General features: G+C 36.7%; 1 protein-coding gene across 1 annotated transcript in view; it reads right to left on the bottom strand.

Moving 5' to 3' along the window:
- The window catches only part of SARNP (SAP domain containing ribonucleoprotein), a 72,967-nt gene that overhangs the window by 53,609 nt on the left and 2,871 nt on the right, over positions 1–16,487 (bottom strand). Inside the window, exons 3-5 of the mRNA XM_034412570.3 lie at positions 14,018–14,064; positions 7,873–7,940; positions 3,171–3,222 (exon numbers count right to left, since the gene is read on the bottom strand). Of these exons, the coding sequence (XP_034268461.2) occupies positions 3,171–3,222; positions 7,873–7,940; positions 14,018–14,064 (167 nt within the window). The remainder of the gene's footprint in view (positions 1–3,170; positions 3,223–7,872; positions 7,941–14,017; positions 14,065–16,487) is intronic.

The raw sequence follows: 16,487 nt of genomic DNA, 5'->3' as shown, positions 1-16,487 counted from the left end.
TCTTGCTCCCTATCAACACTGAGTGGAGCTGACCCAGGAGGGAGGTGAACCAGTGTAAAATTGTGTCATCAACCCCCAGCTCCCGGAGTTAACAAAAAAGGATATCTTAGTCAATGGCCACTGTATCAAAGGCCACTGAATGATCAAGAACAGTGAGGATGGATGTACTACCCCCATCCTGCTCCTGTTATAGGTCATCCAAAAGTGCCACTAATGTTGTTTGCATCCTGTATCTGGGCATGAAACCTGACTGGAAGGGGTCCACATTAATCTGTCTCATTCAGGATCCCCTGGAGCTACAGTGCAATCACCTACTCCTCCGCCAGCACTCCTTTCCTTCCCTTCCCTTCCCAGCCAGGTCTTGGAAACGTATGTCAGGTTGGCAAGATCACAGATAAGGGGTGCTTTATTATTGACCAAGCTGGCATTAAGCAGCAGCAGCCGAAAGCCAGGGCCTCAATAGGCCTGCTGACCAGGAGGTATATTACAGGAGGTAGGAATTTTCAGGATGCTTTGGATGGGCAGATCTCTCTTCAGATAAAAAATAGCCCTAAAGATAATCAGGCTCCAAGTCATACAGAGCTTCTCAGGTTAAAAGCAGCATCCTGGACAGAAAATGTGAAAATCTATGTCTTCCAGAGTCTTTTGTAGCTGATGTCCCATCAACTTCTACCCCAAAAGGGGAAAGTTGGAAATGGCTTAAAATGACTGAATACAGGACTGACTGCTTAAAGAAAGGAATGCGGCAGTGCCCTTTTTCAAAGACTGCAGCATCTCCTCCTTACATAAAGAAGCATTCACCAGTTTCCTCCCTGACTGCTATATGCACTGCCTTGAGTTTCTGAGGGAAAGAAATACAAATCTAATAAATAAAAGTTAACAGTCAGAAAACTTTTCTGCTTGTTTAAATATACCACATAATCAAGGTAGCAAAACTTGATGGACCAGAAAAATCAATCGGTATTGGCAGTTAATTATTGCCCTTAAAGCACTATACTAGCACTTGTTTCACTCTCTTCAACAACACTTCTATCAACAATGTCTTTTGAAGACTCAACTTTTTATAGTACAAAATATCTGCATGCCAGCAACAGCATATCAGTTGCTATGAAAAGCAGGAACATTTTCTTTCAACAAACTAACACAATAGTACTTCATTCTTGGGTCAAAGTTTCAATGCTATGCATGTAGCATAATATATTGTACACCCCAATCACAAAAGGATAATAAAGACACAAGAGCAGCCTTGGCATGACTAGAAAATGACTATAATGTTCTTCCTGTCCTATCTACACAAATCAAGCTATAGCTTAACCAGCATAGACATTATTTGAAATCAGGCACATAGCACTTTTACAAGAAAATGTATGTATTCTTTAAAAATTAAAAGTTTATGAGCCAAGGTGGCGCAGTGGTTGAAATGCAGTACTGCAGGCTACTTCTGCTGCCTGCCAGCTGCCTGCAATTTGGTAGTTTGAATCCCACCAGGCTCAAGGGTGACTAAGCCTTCCATACTTCTAAGGTGGGTAAAATCAGGACCCAGATTGTTGGGGGCAATATGCTGACATTGTAATCCGCTCAGAGAGGGCTGTGAAGCACTGTGAAGTGGTATCTAAGTCTAAGTGCTATTGCTAAGTTTACATAAGAATTAGCAAGAATATGATTTTACAGAGTCAAGAAAAAGTGCTGAAAATCGATGATAAATTCAGAAAAGAATGTTAGAACAACAAATGTACTAGAGACTTATAAAGCTCAATCAAACAAAATGGAAAGCCGTAGGTTCTTGTTATGCGAGTTGTATGGTGATCCTTTATCTCACATATTAATCCTCTTTTTTAAAGTTACAAAAAAAGAAACACTTCTCTCCATAGCCTACCTTATATACAATCCTAAAATCATGTTTTTAAAACTAGTTCACTAAAGGCCATTAGGGGATATAATAAATATCAAACAAATAATTTATCCCTGGGCAAGTAGTCCAGGGATACTACTTCTTTATATTCCTTCTTTCTGCACTGAACAATCTTGACTTTTAAATGATTATTGTGGTTTATCTTTCATCACTCTTTGACATTTAGGAGTCCTCAAAGCTTTTACCAGCTTACTTTGTGAACCCCATAAAGAAACACTGTCTGGGATTGTCAGAACTGTTCCATGTCCAGATCCTTTTCCTTAATTTGTCTTTTGTATTCCCATTTTGGTAATGTCAATGTTATAATCTTCCATGCATTGAAATTCTACGATGTCTGTGTCAGTAAAAGTTTTTCTCATCATCTTCTGAAAGCTAATTCATTGAAATATGTATCCTTTCTGAGATATTGGTTATTAATATTTCAGTAGATGTTTCAAAAAAACTCTTAAAAATACAGAAATATTATGGTCGGCTTAGCCATTTTAATTCTTTTCTGCCCAATCCTTTAAATCGCTCTTGTGTCCATTTGAAAACTTCATCAAATCTTGGTTCCTAACTAGGTTCATTTCAGTCATTTTATATGCATTTATTATAGCAAATTTCTCTGGTCTCCTAATCCATTTAAAACTTTCTTAAATCACCTCCCCCTTTTTTGGTTTTTGCCAATTTGCCAAGTCTCCATTTAAAACTCACCAGGTGTCAAATTAAGTTTGCCATTTTGAAGCTCTCTAATATCCATAAATTGTTAAACTGAACATTTCTAAATGTGATTAGAAAGTGAGTTAGGTTTGCTTAATGTCCTTATGATAGGTCCTGCTGCTGCTGACAGCAAAGAGGTCATCTCCCTTAGCTTCTGGCCCTCAAGCCCACAGGAGACCCTTGTTTTAGGGTCTCCTTGTGAAGGGCTACCAATTAGAGAACCAATGGGCAATTTTTCAATTTCTCCTTCTCCAGAGAGATTTGAAGGACTAATCTACCAACTGGTCTTTTATTCTTCATAGCAGTCTTCATTTCCTTTTTATTTGTGGAGACATCTTCAGTTAGTTATGACTCATACTGGAAGCCAATATATGTGAACTATTCTCAACTTAATATTACAAGATAAGCAACATGCTAGAAAATTTAAAAAAAAAAACTAAGTCTGTTACACTCTAAAATACTAGCTAAATCTCCGCTGTATTGACAAAATTATGGTTTGGGCAGAAAACATTTCTCATATTTGGGTGCTGTATCTGTAAACTGCAACAAGGCAACTTACCTCCATTTGAGGAATTTCTGAGGTAATTTTCACCACCTTTTTTTCTGCACTTCTAAATAAAAGCAAATCAGATTGATCAGAATGCAAGATATTACTTGCCTTTCATAAACAAAGGTAAATTCAGTTTGATGGACATAAAAATATATTACTGAATAACGGATGCTTATTGGTTTGAGATACACTGCAAGCCATGAACACTGAAAGGCCCTCACTTTGGGATGTGTAGAATCCTATGTTTGATCTGTTACTAAGTCAGGGTTATTTCCTGCTTGTGGCTATTATGAAACACAATATGCTCATACTTCAAGCTATGTGGCGTTGTGGTGCAGTGGTTAGAATGCAGTATGGCAGAATAACTCTGTCCACACCTGACTGGTTCAAGGCTGATTCGGCCTTCCACCCTTCCGATGTCGGTAAAATGAGGACCCAGATTGTTGGGGGCAATATGCTGATTCTGTAAACCGCTCAGAGTGTACTGTGAAGCACTGTGGAGCAGTATAGAAGTCTAAATGCTATTGCTATGTGGGCATGTTTTGTCTTTCACATAAAACTTCAACATGATGCAAGCAAGATATATAAGAACTGCAAGTCCAAAGATTCTCAACCAAAGTGGTTGAAAAGAGCGGAATTTTGGAGATGCAGCCATATCTAGACAATATCAAGTTGAGGAAGGTTATCATAGGCGTTACAAATATATCATGAGCTTCTGAAGCCTAATTAAGTATAACCAGCTGTCACCAAAGATATTTTGTTGGTAATCTTACCTTCCTACAACTATTTATCTTAACTTTTCTCTGATAATAAAATGAAAATAATATTACACCTATTTTAGAGCTGGCACAATTCCCAGTCCTTGCTTTGGTACATTGGGAAATAAGGAGAATATATGGATCTATGAATTATCATAGATATTCTGAAAATAGTCCGTTTGTGACTTCACAATTATAAAAGCAGCACTGTTGTATCATTAACATGTTCATCAAACAACATTACTTTCAAGATGTAGCAGAAAAATCTAGTGATGAAATTGTACTCTCAGAGGAAAGACAATCTTAAATGAAGTCTCTTCCAGTCAGAGAAGCTGCCCTGCCATCAGTATCTGAATCTAGAGAAACCCTCAAATAATTTTTAGTTCTATAGCTACAGTAACAGCTGAGGATCTTTTAATTGGGCTTCTTCAGAGAATGAAGAGCTGCCCATATTATAGATTGGCTACCTTTAGCTTGTTGCTGGGACAACATCCTCATTGTTAGAGCAAGGGGGAATTTCAGACAATAAATTACATTTGGCGCTATCCATGGTGCTGGATTTATGTCTATTACACAACAACTTTTTATCAACTAGCATAAGGATTCTATTTAATGTCCTTATTTGCCTGAATCCTATTTACTTAAAAACATCACTTACTTAGACTTAAATGATTCTACATGGCCTGCCTTTTCTGTGTGGTTATATTCTGTGAAGCATTACTAGCATACCCTACAAATCTTGAGTAGGTACACAACATTCAAAGAGACTTCTATCTCTAAATAATTTACTCTGCAAAACCTGAAAACTCTTCAAATTCTGTCTTAGAACAATTGTTCTCTAAACCTTACTTGAGGATCATTTATAAAAGCATCAACCTCAATCATATTACACTTTACAAATTAGAATATTACCACAAAATAATGTTCAATTGGTAAATGTTAGCAATCCTAGAAGAATTATTAAAATACTTCGCCTGGTAACATCAACTTATTAAGGAAGTCTGGCACTTTACATTAATGAAAAAGCTTATACGTTTGTAAGGGCAGAATAAATTCAATTGCCATTTTGATGGTTTAAAGAAAAATTCATAGGATAAAGATTTAATAAAATGGGTAAAATATATGTAGAAACATACTTTGAAGGCAATCTTATGCTAATTCAAAAAAGTTATTAAAATTAGACTTTATGCTAAAAAATTGTTCTCAGTTTCCATGTCTAACAAAGAGACAGATGAGAGAATGATATGGACGTGAGAAATAATATACTCCATAAGGCAATATGAGTCTTGGGGATAAAAGCAACTTAGCATAAAAAGAAATTTCCCTTAACAAAGTGTATGAGCAAAGGATCAAATGTGAGGCTTGATTGTAACTCTACATTTAATCATATGGTGATAGCTTTTGTATTTTAGTTAATTTAGGTCTGTTATCTGTACCACACTGAAAGGAATAAAATTATTTTCAGTTCTGAGGAAAACAGATTTAACTCAAAAGCATGGGAAAAAACAGCACATTGGTGAAGAAGGAAAAAAGCTGATAAAGACATTAGAGAACTCAATCTGCCTGAACCACAGCTATTTAAATTCACTTACTCTCTCTCCTACAAGTCAATGTAAACTGGACTGTCATTTGAACTTCTGAATATTAAAATATTTGAATGCTTTCTACATGAGGATAAATGAGAGTTCATTTAGCATATAATCACTCATACACAAAGCAAAACAAGAAAAAAGATAACTTATGCTAAGGAATCAATCCAAGGCAGAGAGCTAATGCCTATGTTACATCCCCTGAGAATTTTATCCCTTTATGACTCTATATTAACAAATGAGTTATAGTTCATAAAATAGCTATGGTTGACTTTTAGCTTGGTCTATCTCCGTATCAAATATACACTTCTTTAACAATGTTCAATGGAAGCCAGTTAACTGCTTGAACAAAAATATAATGGAGTAGGCGTGCTTGGGAGTTTATGCTCTAAAAACAAGGTTGAAATTTGGAAGAAAAAACAAAAGTGGAAGACACAAAGTTTGGAAGTTCCCAGGCTAAATGAAACAGCATCCTCCTCCTCCAAACAGCTCCCATAAAACAGTGGGTCATAACCTGACTCATTAAGGTCTCCCATTTAGAGAAATGGATGGCTTTTGTTCAAGATTCCTGGACAGTTTTTCTATTTTATGCCCTGAAAGGTAGTAATGGTTTAATGACTTTTTCACAGGAAGCAATTCAAAACAGGAACCAGGGATTTGTTATCCCTGCAAGCACTATTTGCAACCTGCAATAGATATAGAGAAATGGCACCCCCTGCTGCCAAGAAGCTGATACTGTACTAAATGTTCAGATATGATTTAATCAAACGTATTTCATTTTGGAACCATTTATTCCTTTTGAACAAACGATGATCTAATCACACTAAGAAATAACAGATCTGATCTTGTCACAGAAAATGAATATGGCAGTTTCACTGCTGCATTTGAGCGCACTGCAGCTATATTATAACTAAGAATAAATCATGTAGGCTTCTGGATTTCCAAATCTGTATTTGGAAAGGAACAAGATTGTTGCCTGTCTAAATCCTGTTTTGCTAATTTTGTAAAATGCCAAGAGTCATGGATGTGAGATAAGTAGCTATATAAATTTAACAAACAATTTAAACGGAAATATACTATTACCTTGCTTTTAAGAAAAACACAATGTCTAGGCAGAGTGGATTCTTTCAATATATATCATGAAGTTTATGTTTACCTAAAAATGGTGTAATAGACTAAAATCATTATTTTAGTGTTGTATCACTTTTGTGTTACGTATTTGTGTTTCAGTTAGTATTCTTAATGCATTTTAAAAATCTTTTTCCCCTCATGTATCTGAAAGTCTGTTAGTTTGAAAAGTAGTACAAAATCACTCCATAAACAACTGGATTAAAATTTTACTTCTCAGATAACCCAAACCATTCTACAAGAATAGCTCTATCTGCCAAAATCTAAGCTTGGAAAGCAAGTAAATGACAAAATCATAAGCAAGCCTATTGTTTATCTACCTTAAACATAATTTTCAGTATGTGACATACATGATAATTTCATGACGAGCTACAAGTTCACCCTCCTTGACCTCTTTTAGTGCAATCTGAATGGCTGCTTGCTTGACTGGGCCACAGGAGTACACTGTGTTCTACTTCAAATGTTCAGCTGACGAATGGCACTAAGGCCAAATGGGCAATTTGCTTCTCTCTCTTTTAGCCTTTAAAGCATGTCGTTGACACAGGTGGCCCTATTTGCTTTTACAACTTGCCTGTTCCTTGATGTGCAATGAGAGTGGGCACTGCAAGCTAAACTGTGTATCTTTGCTTTGTCTTTGTTAATAGAGGGGTAACTTCTATTAGCTTTCTTTTGCCTAGGAAAGCTTGGTAGAACTAAATTTGAAATTCATCATCTAAAGGGAAAGTCAATGTATATGCTTAAAAATAAAGCAATGTCATTTAAGGGAGGAGAACGGACTATAACAGCTTTGGTTATATAATTGACATAAATGACCTTTATCTAGAACACAATTTCAAATGCTTTGGAAAAGAATGTTAATTTCTTTAAAAATCAAAGGTAAAATCCACACAGTGTTACAAATTTAGAGATTAGGTGAATCTGTTTTAAGTACAAGAGTCTTGAGGACTAGATGTTAAATTACAGAATTCTGGACTATACTTATTTTAAATACACTTCATTAAATTTGGCTTTTTATTCAGGTCAATTACATTTAGCTTCTTTGTACTCATACCTGAGATTTCCAAAATGTCACACTATTTCAAATGTAATCCATTACTAATCGTTCCTAATCCAGATTCATAATCCACTTGCTTATTGAGTCAGAGTCAGAATTGCAATAAAGAAATGGCAAATAAATTCTTAAAATTTACATAAATGAGTAATACTTGGCCAATATATATTCTGAAGTAAGATTACATTTCAGGAGAGGTCTCTGTAGTCATTTCCTCTTTAATGGGATTCTCTAAGGGCTTCTGTTCTTCTTCCTGCAATGTAAATATTCAAAGTTAGAGAGTGAATCTACAAAGCAGAACAAATATAGGCTGCACAAACTACATACAGTAGTGGCCAAAATTGTGGAAACCTTTTGGGAAAAGTGTATTTTTGAGGTTTGATGGCTAATAACACCACTTTTTTTGGAGTTTCAAGATGATCATATTCCACTGCTGGAATGGCCTGGGAATAGCCCAGATGTTAACCCAATTGAAAATCTATGGAGCCGACTAAAGAAACTTGTTAGTCAGAAGCAACCCAGCAATAAAACCCAGTAACAGCTGCAGAACTAAAAGACTTGGTTCACTCAATGGGAAGATGTTGTAAGGCCATAATTCATGCTAAAGGTTACCCAACTAAGTATTAACTGACGTGATAATTTTTGTATATCTCGTTTTTTCTATGGTGATAATTTTGTATATCTCATTTTTTCTACGTGTTTCACTTTTCTTTATACTGTAACTGCTATTCTAACAGCAAATCCTTCATAAAAGTTATTGCATTACATTCTTGATTAAATTATCTTTCCACTGATGTATAGGTTTACGGTACTACTCCAAAAAAAGTGGTGTTATTAGCTAGTTTTAGAAAATACACTTTTCCCAAAAGGTTTCCACAATTTTGGCCACTACTGTATATGCCTTACTGAAGTAGACATTAATGAGTAAAATATGAATTAAAGTAAACATACACAGAATTTCACCTCTGAAGAGATCCAGCCCCACAACCACACTCTTGGTCAACAGACAAGCCTGCAAGTTTGAGGCTGGAAATATTTAACAGATATTTGGGGGTAGGGCAGCATGCCCAGTATTTAATTTGTATTGTAGTTCAGTCTATTGGATAGTCAACATGAGAGTGAAGTGCAGACAGGGCTCTAAAAATGTTATCCATATAAAAGTTTATTCCTAACCAGAGTGACATTCAGCTGCACCAATATACTTCTCAAAGACTTTTAGGAAGATAAATACATTTGCATTATCCATTTCTAGAAATATAATTTCTGCTATTAAGACTCAGAATAGCTTCCAACTAGAAGTAAAATACATAGTTTCCTTGTAGGAAAACAGGAAAACAGAAGAGAAAACAAACCAGTAATTAAAAGTTGGGGATAATTTGAAGAAATATATAAGGAATGTATGTACATTCAGGCTAAAGAATCACGATACCATTGATATTTTTTTCTCCAGTGAACTGAAGAGCTAAAATTGGTGCTTTTCAAGTCACATACAAAGCAAGAATAACTCTGTTGTCAAGAAAAAGTGCAATAGCTCTAGCAATAGCATTTAGACTTACAGTGCATTCAGAAGGCATTCAGGCCCCCTTCACGTTTGTCAATTTTGTTATGCTGCAGCTTGATTCTATAGTTGTTGAAATTCATTTTTTCTCATTAATCTACAGTACGCCGTAATGACAAAGTGAAAACAGAATTTTAGAATTTTTGTCTGTAAATTTATTAAGAAGAGAAAACTGAAATATCACATTGGCGTATGTATTCAGACCCTTCACTCAGTACTTTGTTGAAGGACCTTTGGCAGCAACTACAGCCTCAAGTCTTTTTGGGTATGACACAACAAGCTTTGCACATTTGGATTGGGGGATTTTCTGCCATTCTCCCTTGCAAATCCTCTCGAGCTCTGTCAGGTTGGATGGTGACTGTCAGTGACAGCCATTGTCAGGTCCCTCCAGAGATGTTCAATAGGGTTCAGGGCAGGGGTGAAATCTAAAATTTCTTACTACCGGTTCTGTGGGTGTGGCTTGTTGGGGGGGGGGAGTAATGTGACTGGGTGGGCGTGGCCAATTTTTTTTTTTTTTTTACTTTTAAAACCATTTTTTCTACAACCCCTTTGGCTAAGAGGTTGTAAAAAAATGTTTTCAAAAGGCTCTGACGATCCCAGCTGAGTTCCCTGATCGGCAGAGGCTTTTTTAAAACTCAACTGGGATCGTTATAGCATTTTAAAGAAAAAAAACCTTTTTTTCTTTTAAATGCCTTTGACGACCTGCGCGATCATCAGAGGCTTTTTTTTTTATTTTTAAAAGCATTTTTTCGGCTGTAGTTGTAGAAAAAATGCTTTTAAAAGTAAAAAAAAAAGCCTCTGATGATTGTGTGGCTCAGCTGGGCATGGGGGGGGGGGGGATTTTTACTACCGGTTCTCCGAACCACCCACCTCCATCGCTACCGGATCAGGCTATCCGGTCCAAACCGGGAGCATTTCACCCCTGGTTCAGGGCTCTGGCTGGGCCACTCTAGGACATTCATAGAGTTCTCCCTAAGTCACTCCTGTGTTGTCTTGATTGTGTGCTTAGGATTGGTGTCATGTTGGAAAGTGAACCTTTGACCCAGTCTGAGGTCCTGAGCACTGTGGAACAGGTTTTCATTGAGGATATCTTTGTACTTCGCTCCATTCAGCTTTCCCTCAACCCTGATCAGTCTCCCAGTCCCTGCTACTGAAAAATATCCCCACAGCATGATGCTGCCACCACCCTGCTTCACTGTTGGGGTGGTATTGGGCAGGAGATGTGCGGTGCTTGGTTTCCTCCAGACATAACGTTTAGAATTGAGGCCAAACAGTTCAATCTTGGTTTCATCAGACCAGAGAATCTTGTTCCTCACAGTCTGTGAGTCCTTCATGTGCTTTTTTGCAAACTCCAAGTGGGCTTTTCATGTATTTTGCTTCCGTCTAGCCACTTTGCCATAAAGCCCAGATCAGTGGAGCGCTGCAGTGATGGTTGTTCTTCTGGAACTCTGTCCATCTCCACACAGGATCTCTGGAGCTCAGTCAGTGGGCTGAGTTCTTGGCCACCTCTCTTACCAAGGCCCTTTCCCCCCCCAAATTGCTCAGTCTGACTGGACAACCAGCTCTTGGAAGAGTCCTGGTTGTGCCAAACCTCTTCCATTTGAGAATTATGGAGGCCACTGTGCCCTAAGGAAACTTCGGTGCAACAAAAATTTTATTGCAGCCTTCCCCAGATGTGTGCCTTAAAATAATCCTGTCTCTGAGCTTTACATGCAGTTACTTTTAGCCCATAGCTTTTGCTCTGCTACAGTATGCATTGCCAGCTGTGAAGCCTTCTATAGAGCGGTGTGTACCTTTCCAAATCATGTCCAATCAATTTAATTTACTGCAGGTGGACTCCAATCAAGATGTAGAAACATGTCAGCAACGATAAAAAGAAATGGGAGGCACCACAGCTAAATTTCAAGTGTTGCTGCAAAGAGTCTAAATACTTACGCCAATATGATATTTCAGTTTATTTCTTTTTAATAAATTTACAAATATTTCTAGAATTCTGTTTTCACGTAGTGTGTACTGAGTGTAGATTAATCAGAAAAAAATGAATTTCAACCTGTAGAATCAGACTGCAGCATAAAAAATTTGACAAAAGTGAAGGGGGTCTGAATACTTTCTGAATGCACTATATATACTGCTTCACAGAGCTTTATAGCACTCTCTGGGCGGTTTACAATATCAGCATATTGCCCTCAACAATCTGGGTCCTCATTTTACTGACCTCTGAAGGATGAAAGGCTTGAGCTGCTAACCCCTGGTAACTCCTGGCAATGGGCAGAGTTAGCCTGCAATACTACATTCTAACCACTGTGCCACCATGGCTCTAATCTAGCATAAAGGTCAGAATTTATGTGGTTATTTTATAAAACTTGGGATGATCATATAAAATTATAATTCAATATAGTAATTTTTCCATTCATGCCCCAATATTACTACTTTTATGTGAATTTACAAAGTTTGATTTCATGCTGACTTTGGAAAACGAGGCCCTACAAACATTTTATACATTTATGGACTAACTTTAAGCTGATTTTAAAAAAATGTCTGGTTATATGTAACAAAAAGTAAATTTCTGTAGTCTGCACAAGCAAAATAAGTAATCTAGAAATCTTATTTGCATACTTTAGGAAGGCATGCATGAAAGTATGGGCCATATAGGGATATATCAAGAATACGTGGGGACAGAGGAGGAGGAGTAATGAATCATGTGAGGAATCACATTCAAAATTCATAATGAACTGTTATTTCCATGACCGGGAACAGAAAGATTATGCACCTTGAAAGAATGTGATTACTTAAAATAAATCATACTTCTGCATTACTTTTTTTATTATTTTAGAGCACAGTATTATAACATTTATAAAGAACAAAAAATGCCATGTTATCTTATCGTTATTCCTCATTAATACTTTTAGAGCCCTTTCTAATAGTTGTTACAAAGATTTTACTTAAATTAAAATTTATTTAAGCTATTAATATGGAAGTTGTAAGAAGTTAATAGCTACAGCTATTTTAATTTTTAAAGCAGATTGAAAGTAGCTTAAACTGTATTTTCAAATACTGGTATTTCAAAAAAACCCATAAATATTTCTCCCCATTATAGTCAGTTACTAAAGATACATAAACTATTCCGTTTCTGAGCACAAAGGAATCTTTTATTGTACTGAAAAATAAGCAGATGCACTAAACATGACAATGTGAACAGCACTGTTCTAATTATTATAAATACCGAATTTTTCAGACCATAAGACCCTCCGGACTATAAGACACACCTAACTTTTGGGGAGGAAAACAAGAAAAAAAAAACTGCCTCTGCCTCCCAGCAATTTGCCTCCTTACAGCAAACAGCCTGATTAGCTTCAGCACAGCCTGATTTAGCACAAGCAGCTGACTGGCAGTTGGATTTGCCTCCTGGAATACTGCTAATCAGCTGTTCCAGGCTGCGGGGATCAGCGCCGCCCATTGGCGCCACTGCCGCTCATCACTGCCGCCGCACACCCCATTTTTGGCTTCCATGCACCGTTTTTGGCTTCTGCGCGCCCCATTTTTGGCCTGTTCCAGGCGCGTGAAGGCAGCGCCGATGGGTGGTGGCAGTCCCCGCAGCCTGGAACAACTGATTGGTGGTATTCTGGGAGGCAGATCCAACCGCCATTCAGCTGCTCGTGCTAAATAGGGCTGTGCTGAAGCTGACCAGGCTGTTTGCTGCAAGGAGGCAAATTGCTGGGAGGCAGGGGCTGAAGGGTGGGTGGGGCTTCGGCAACATTCGCTCTATAAGATGCACAGATATTTCCATCTGGGGGGGGGGAGGGATGCATGTTATAGTCCAAAAAATACGGTAGATTTTTTTCCTAGTATAATCCATATAGCCTACAACTAGGCTATATGGATTATCATAATGCTTTGTTGTTTTGTTATGATTCTTAACACATTTATAGAAAAATAACAAAAACATTCATAAAATAATTACATCATTTAAAATATTATTATTATTTAGCATATGGCATATCATACATGGCCTAGCAATATATAGAAATATTTCACCCAAATTAATAAACACAATCAAATATAAAAGTTAAAATGATCTATATTCGAATACCGATGTCTAGGCCATCTAAACATTGAAGCATAGCATTGTTTATATTTAAAAAAAATCAGATACTGAACTGATATATGCCCTCAGATTACAGCTAGTCACAATCCAGTTTAACAAGACATCCTGGAGTCAAACTGAGGGGAAGTACTATACTGCTGGCAGCCAGATTACTCTGCAGAATTTCCTGACTCTCAAATACATGGGAACATGAAAATGGCCTTTTTCAGGCTCAAGTTACAAGAGAAATCTGGAATACTATTCGAATCTTCAAAATCAATGTCGAGGGGCTCAGCAAATCCAACAGACAGTATGTTTCCAAACTGTTATTGGACAGTGTCATATACATTTTAAAAATAAAGCAATTAATACTAATCTAAAACTAGTACTGGAAATAACACTGACATTTGTTATGAACCTCTAAATACTTGTTATAAAAATATTTCTACGTTATTTGCAGGTTAAATTTACTTCACTCAAAGATAATATAAAGAACACTTAATCAAGCTTTTCAGGTGTGAAAGAAATAGAAGGGAAGGTTTCATCTCCTTAGTGAAACAAAAATAATAATTCTTGCTGAACAGGAATTCTGCTAACATAAATTATATAGCATTTACAGCATATTCCTACACAAATCAATCCACTGTTGATTAAAGAATTGATGCATAGTAGTATGACATAGATTTACCTCTGTTTCTTCTCCCAAAACATCTTCTTCATTTGCCTCTTCCTCAGCTAAATAATTCAGGGGAAAATGAAGTTAATAATTAAAATATTTTGGATTATAAATCAAAGATATATTGAAACCTAGATCTGTTGTCCCTAACATTTCTGGCATGAGGAACTGGTTTTATGGAACACAATTTTTCCATGTGCCTAGGGGAGGTGGGAGGGGTGGAGAATGGTTTCATGTGCAACCTAAATCCTGCGCATGTACAGATGGAACCATCACTCGTTTACCCAACACTTGCGCTGTCTGGTTCCTAATAGACCCTAGACCAGTACCAGTCTGTGGTCTGCCCTACATGTTTAAATATTATTCTGTCTCCACTTAAATATATTTTTCAGTTTTAACATACTTGTCTTTTTTGAGTTATTCAAAGTAACTATTCAAAGTTACTTTGAATAGTTATTCAAAGTAGAAATAGTAAATTGAACTGTAATACTAATTTATATACTGTACGTATAGGAAGGTCTGTACAGTTTAGGGCTTCTATCATTAAATAAAAAACTTTTGGCCAATGCTCCCTTTTCAATTCCCATCTAACATTTCAACAACTGCAATGATAGCCGATTTATTGTGTTGACCATACAACATTTGTTATTTCTACAATTTCTTATATTTATTATGCAATGGAGTGGCTTTGACATTTTTAAAAATGAAAGTTTAAAATGAAAGCAGTTATAAATAAATAATAAAAGCTAGAAGTCATCTTTTTAATGTCAATTCATCATCATCATCCTAAACTTTTTCCCGCAGGTGCAAGGTCTGTTTTTTTTAATGTCAATTATCTATGCACAAATGATTTTCCTATCTGACTGACCCTGGAAGCTAAATAGTGATTGGATGGAAAACTATAGTACCAAAGGGAATATTGAAGCTGTAGGCTACACCGGGAAGTCAAAAAAACATTCCAAAACAATGCCGCAGCAAGACAATGTTGCCAAAAAACAATACAATTGTATCCATACTTCTTGAATTTGAGGACGTATTTTCCTTATGTCTGCAAGGTATCCTCTAATTTAGCTTTCTCACTCTCATGTTGGAAGTACCAAGGCGCTTCTGGGTTGAAAGGACTAGCCAGCAACATCACCGTTGCCAAGGGGATGCCTGGTTGGGGGCTTCTTTCATGTCCCTGTTAAGTTGCCCACTGACGTGGTACCCATCTATCTACTCACAGTTGCCCACTTTCCTGCTGAGTCGGCAGGAGCAGGAGGGAGCAAGTGACAGAGCTCACCCTATCACAGGGCAGCACAACTGCCCTGCCAGGACTTGAATACAAGCCTGCCAACTGTCAGCCCTGCATCCTAACCATGTGAGCCACTACACTCCTATATTATTTAATTAAGAACAAGTCTATTTGATTAATTTTCAGTTTTAGTTTGAACAAGCCAAAACTGGTTTGATGCTTAGATATTCTAAGATGTGAGAAAGGGAACTAGGCCAAATCATATTATACTTTGGTGTGATGTATGAATCTAGATATTAGATCAAAAAGTCCCATTATACATGATCCAAACCTATTTTGTAACCCATCTAGAACAGCAGAAACATATTTGGCATATTGTTTAAAATATACAAGTAAATAGATGGTTTTAGTTAGCATGTTCTTCAGTTGTTTTTCTAATGCTCACTTTTAGAACACAAATGATTCAATTATATTTTATGCAAATTATAAGAAGAAAATATGATTATTCATAAATCTCAGATGCCAGCATTGGAGACCATAAAAGGGGGAATATTTGTGGTTCTTTGGCAGTACTTTAATGGAGACAAATCAATGCCACAGTTGACCAGAATTCTTTGTCAGCATGGCAAAATCAACTCAGCTCCTCCATGATTTCTCCTCTGAAGAGCAATCCAATATTAGATATCTTCTGAGATTAGAGTCCTCTTTACAACAAGAGATAAAATTCTATAAACCCAATGAGAATAGATAGCAGCCTGTATGTACATTGGAATCACATTTATGTCCCTCCAAGATTAATCTCAGCATTCAGATTTGTTCAGTTGAATTTGCTATATTTTTTCAAAAACCTTAATTTTATGTTGTTGCAATGTAATGAGGGGAAATGTGTTCTGCAACTATTATAGTGAGTAGATCTTCCATGTTTATTTTAACTATTCTGAGATTGAGTATATTTGTACATTTTAGAGGATGACACGGGAATGATTTGCATTTTCTTTTACTTATGTCTTTACTCTATTTTTGAAAATATGGTCTTATTACTGATCTGCGTTTTACATCTTGTATTCTAATATGGCCTAGTGGCTAATCAATAAAGTGCTATTGTGTAAATCTGTAATAACAAAGATACAGGTAGTCCTCGTTTAGTGACAATTGGGACTGACAACTCAGTTGTTAAGTGAAATAGTTACTAAGTGAAACTGCGACTGTTCTTATGATCTTACTTCAGCTTTCCTTTGCTTTACAGAC

Source organism: Pantherophis guttatus, chromosome 2 (genome assembly GCF_059756535.1).
Source record: "Pantherophis guttatus breed Tessera chromosome 2, ASM5975653v1, whole genome shotgun sequence".
Lineage (NCBI taxonomy): Eukaryota > Metazoa > Chordata > Lepidosauria > Squamata > Colubridae > Pantherophis > Pantherophis guttatus.
This window is presented reverse-complemented; position numbering and strand designations above follow the sequence as displayed.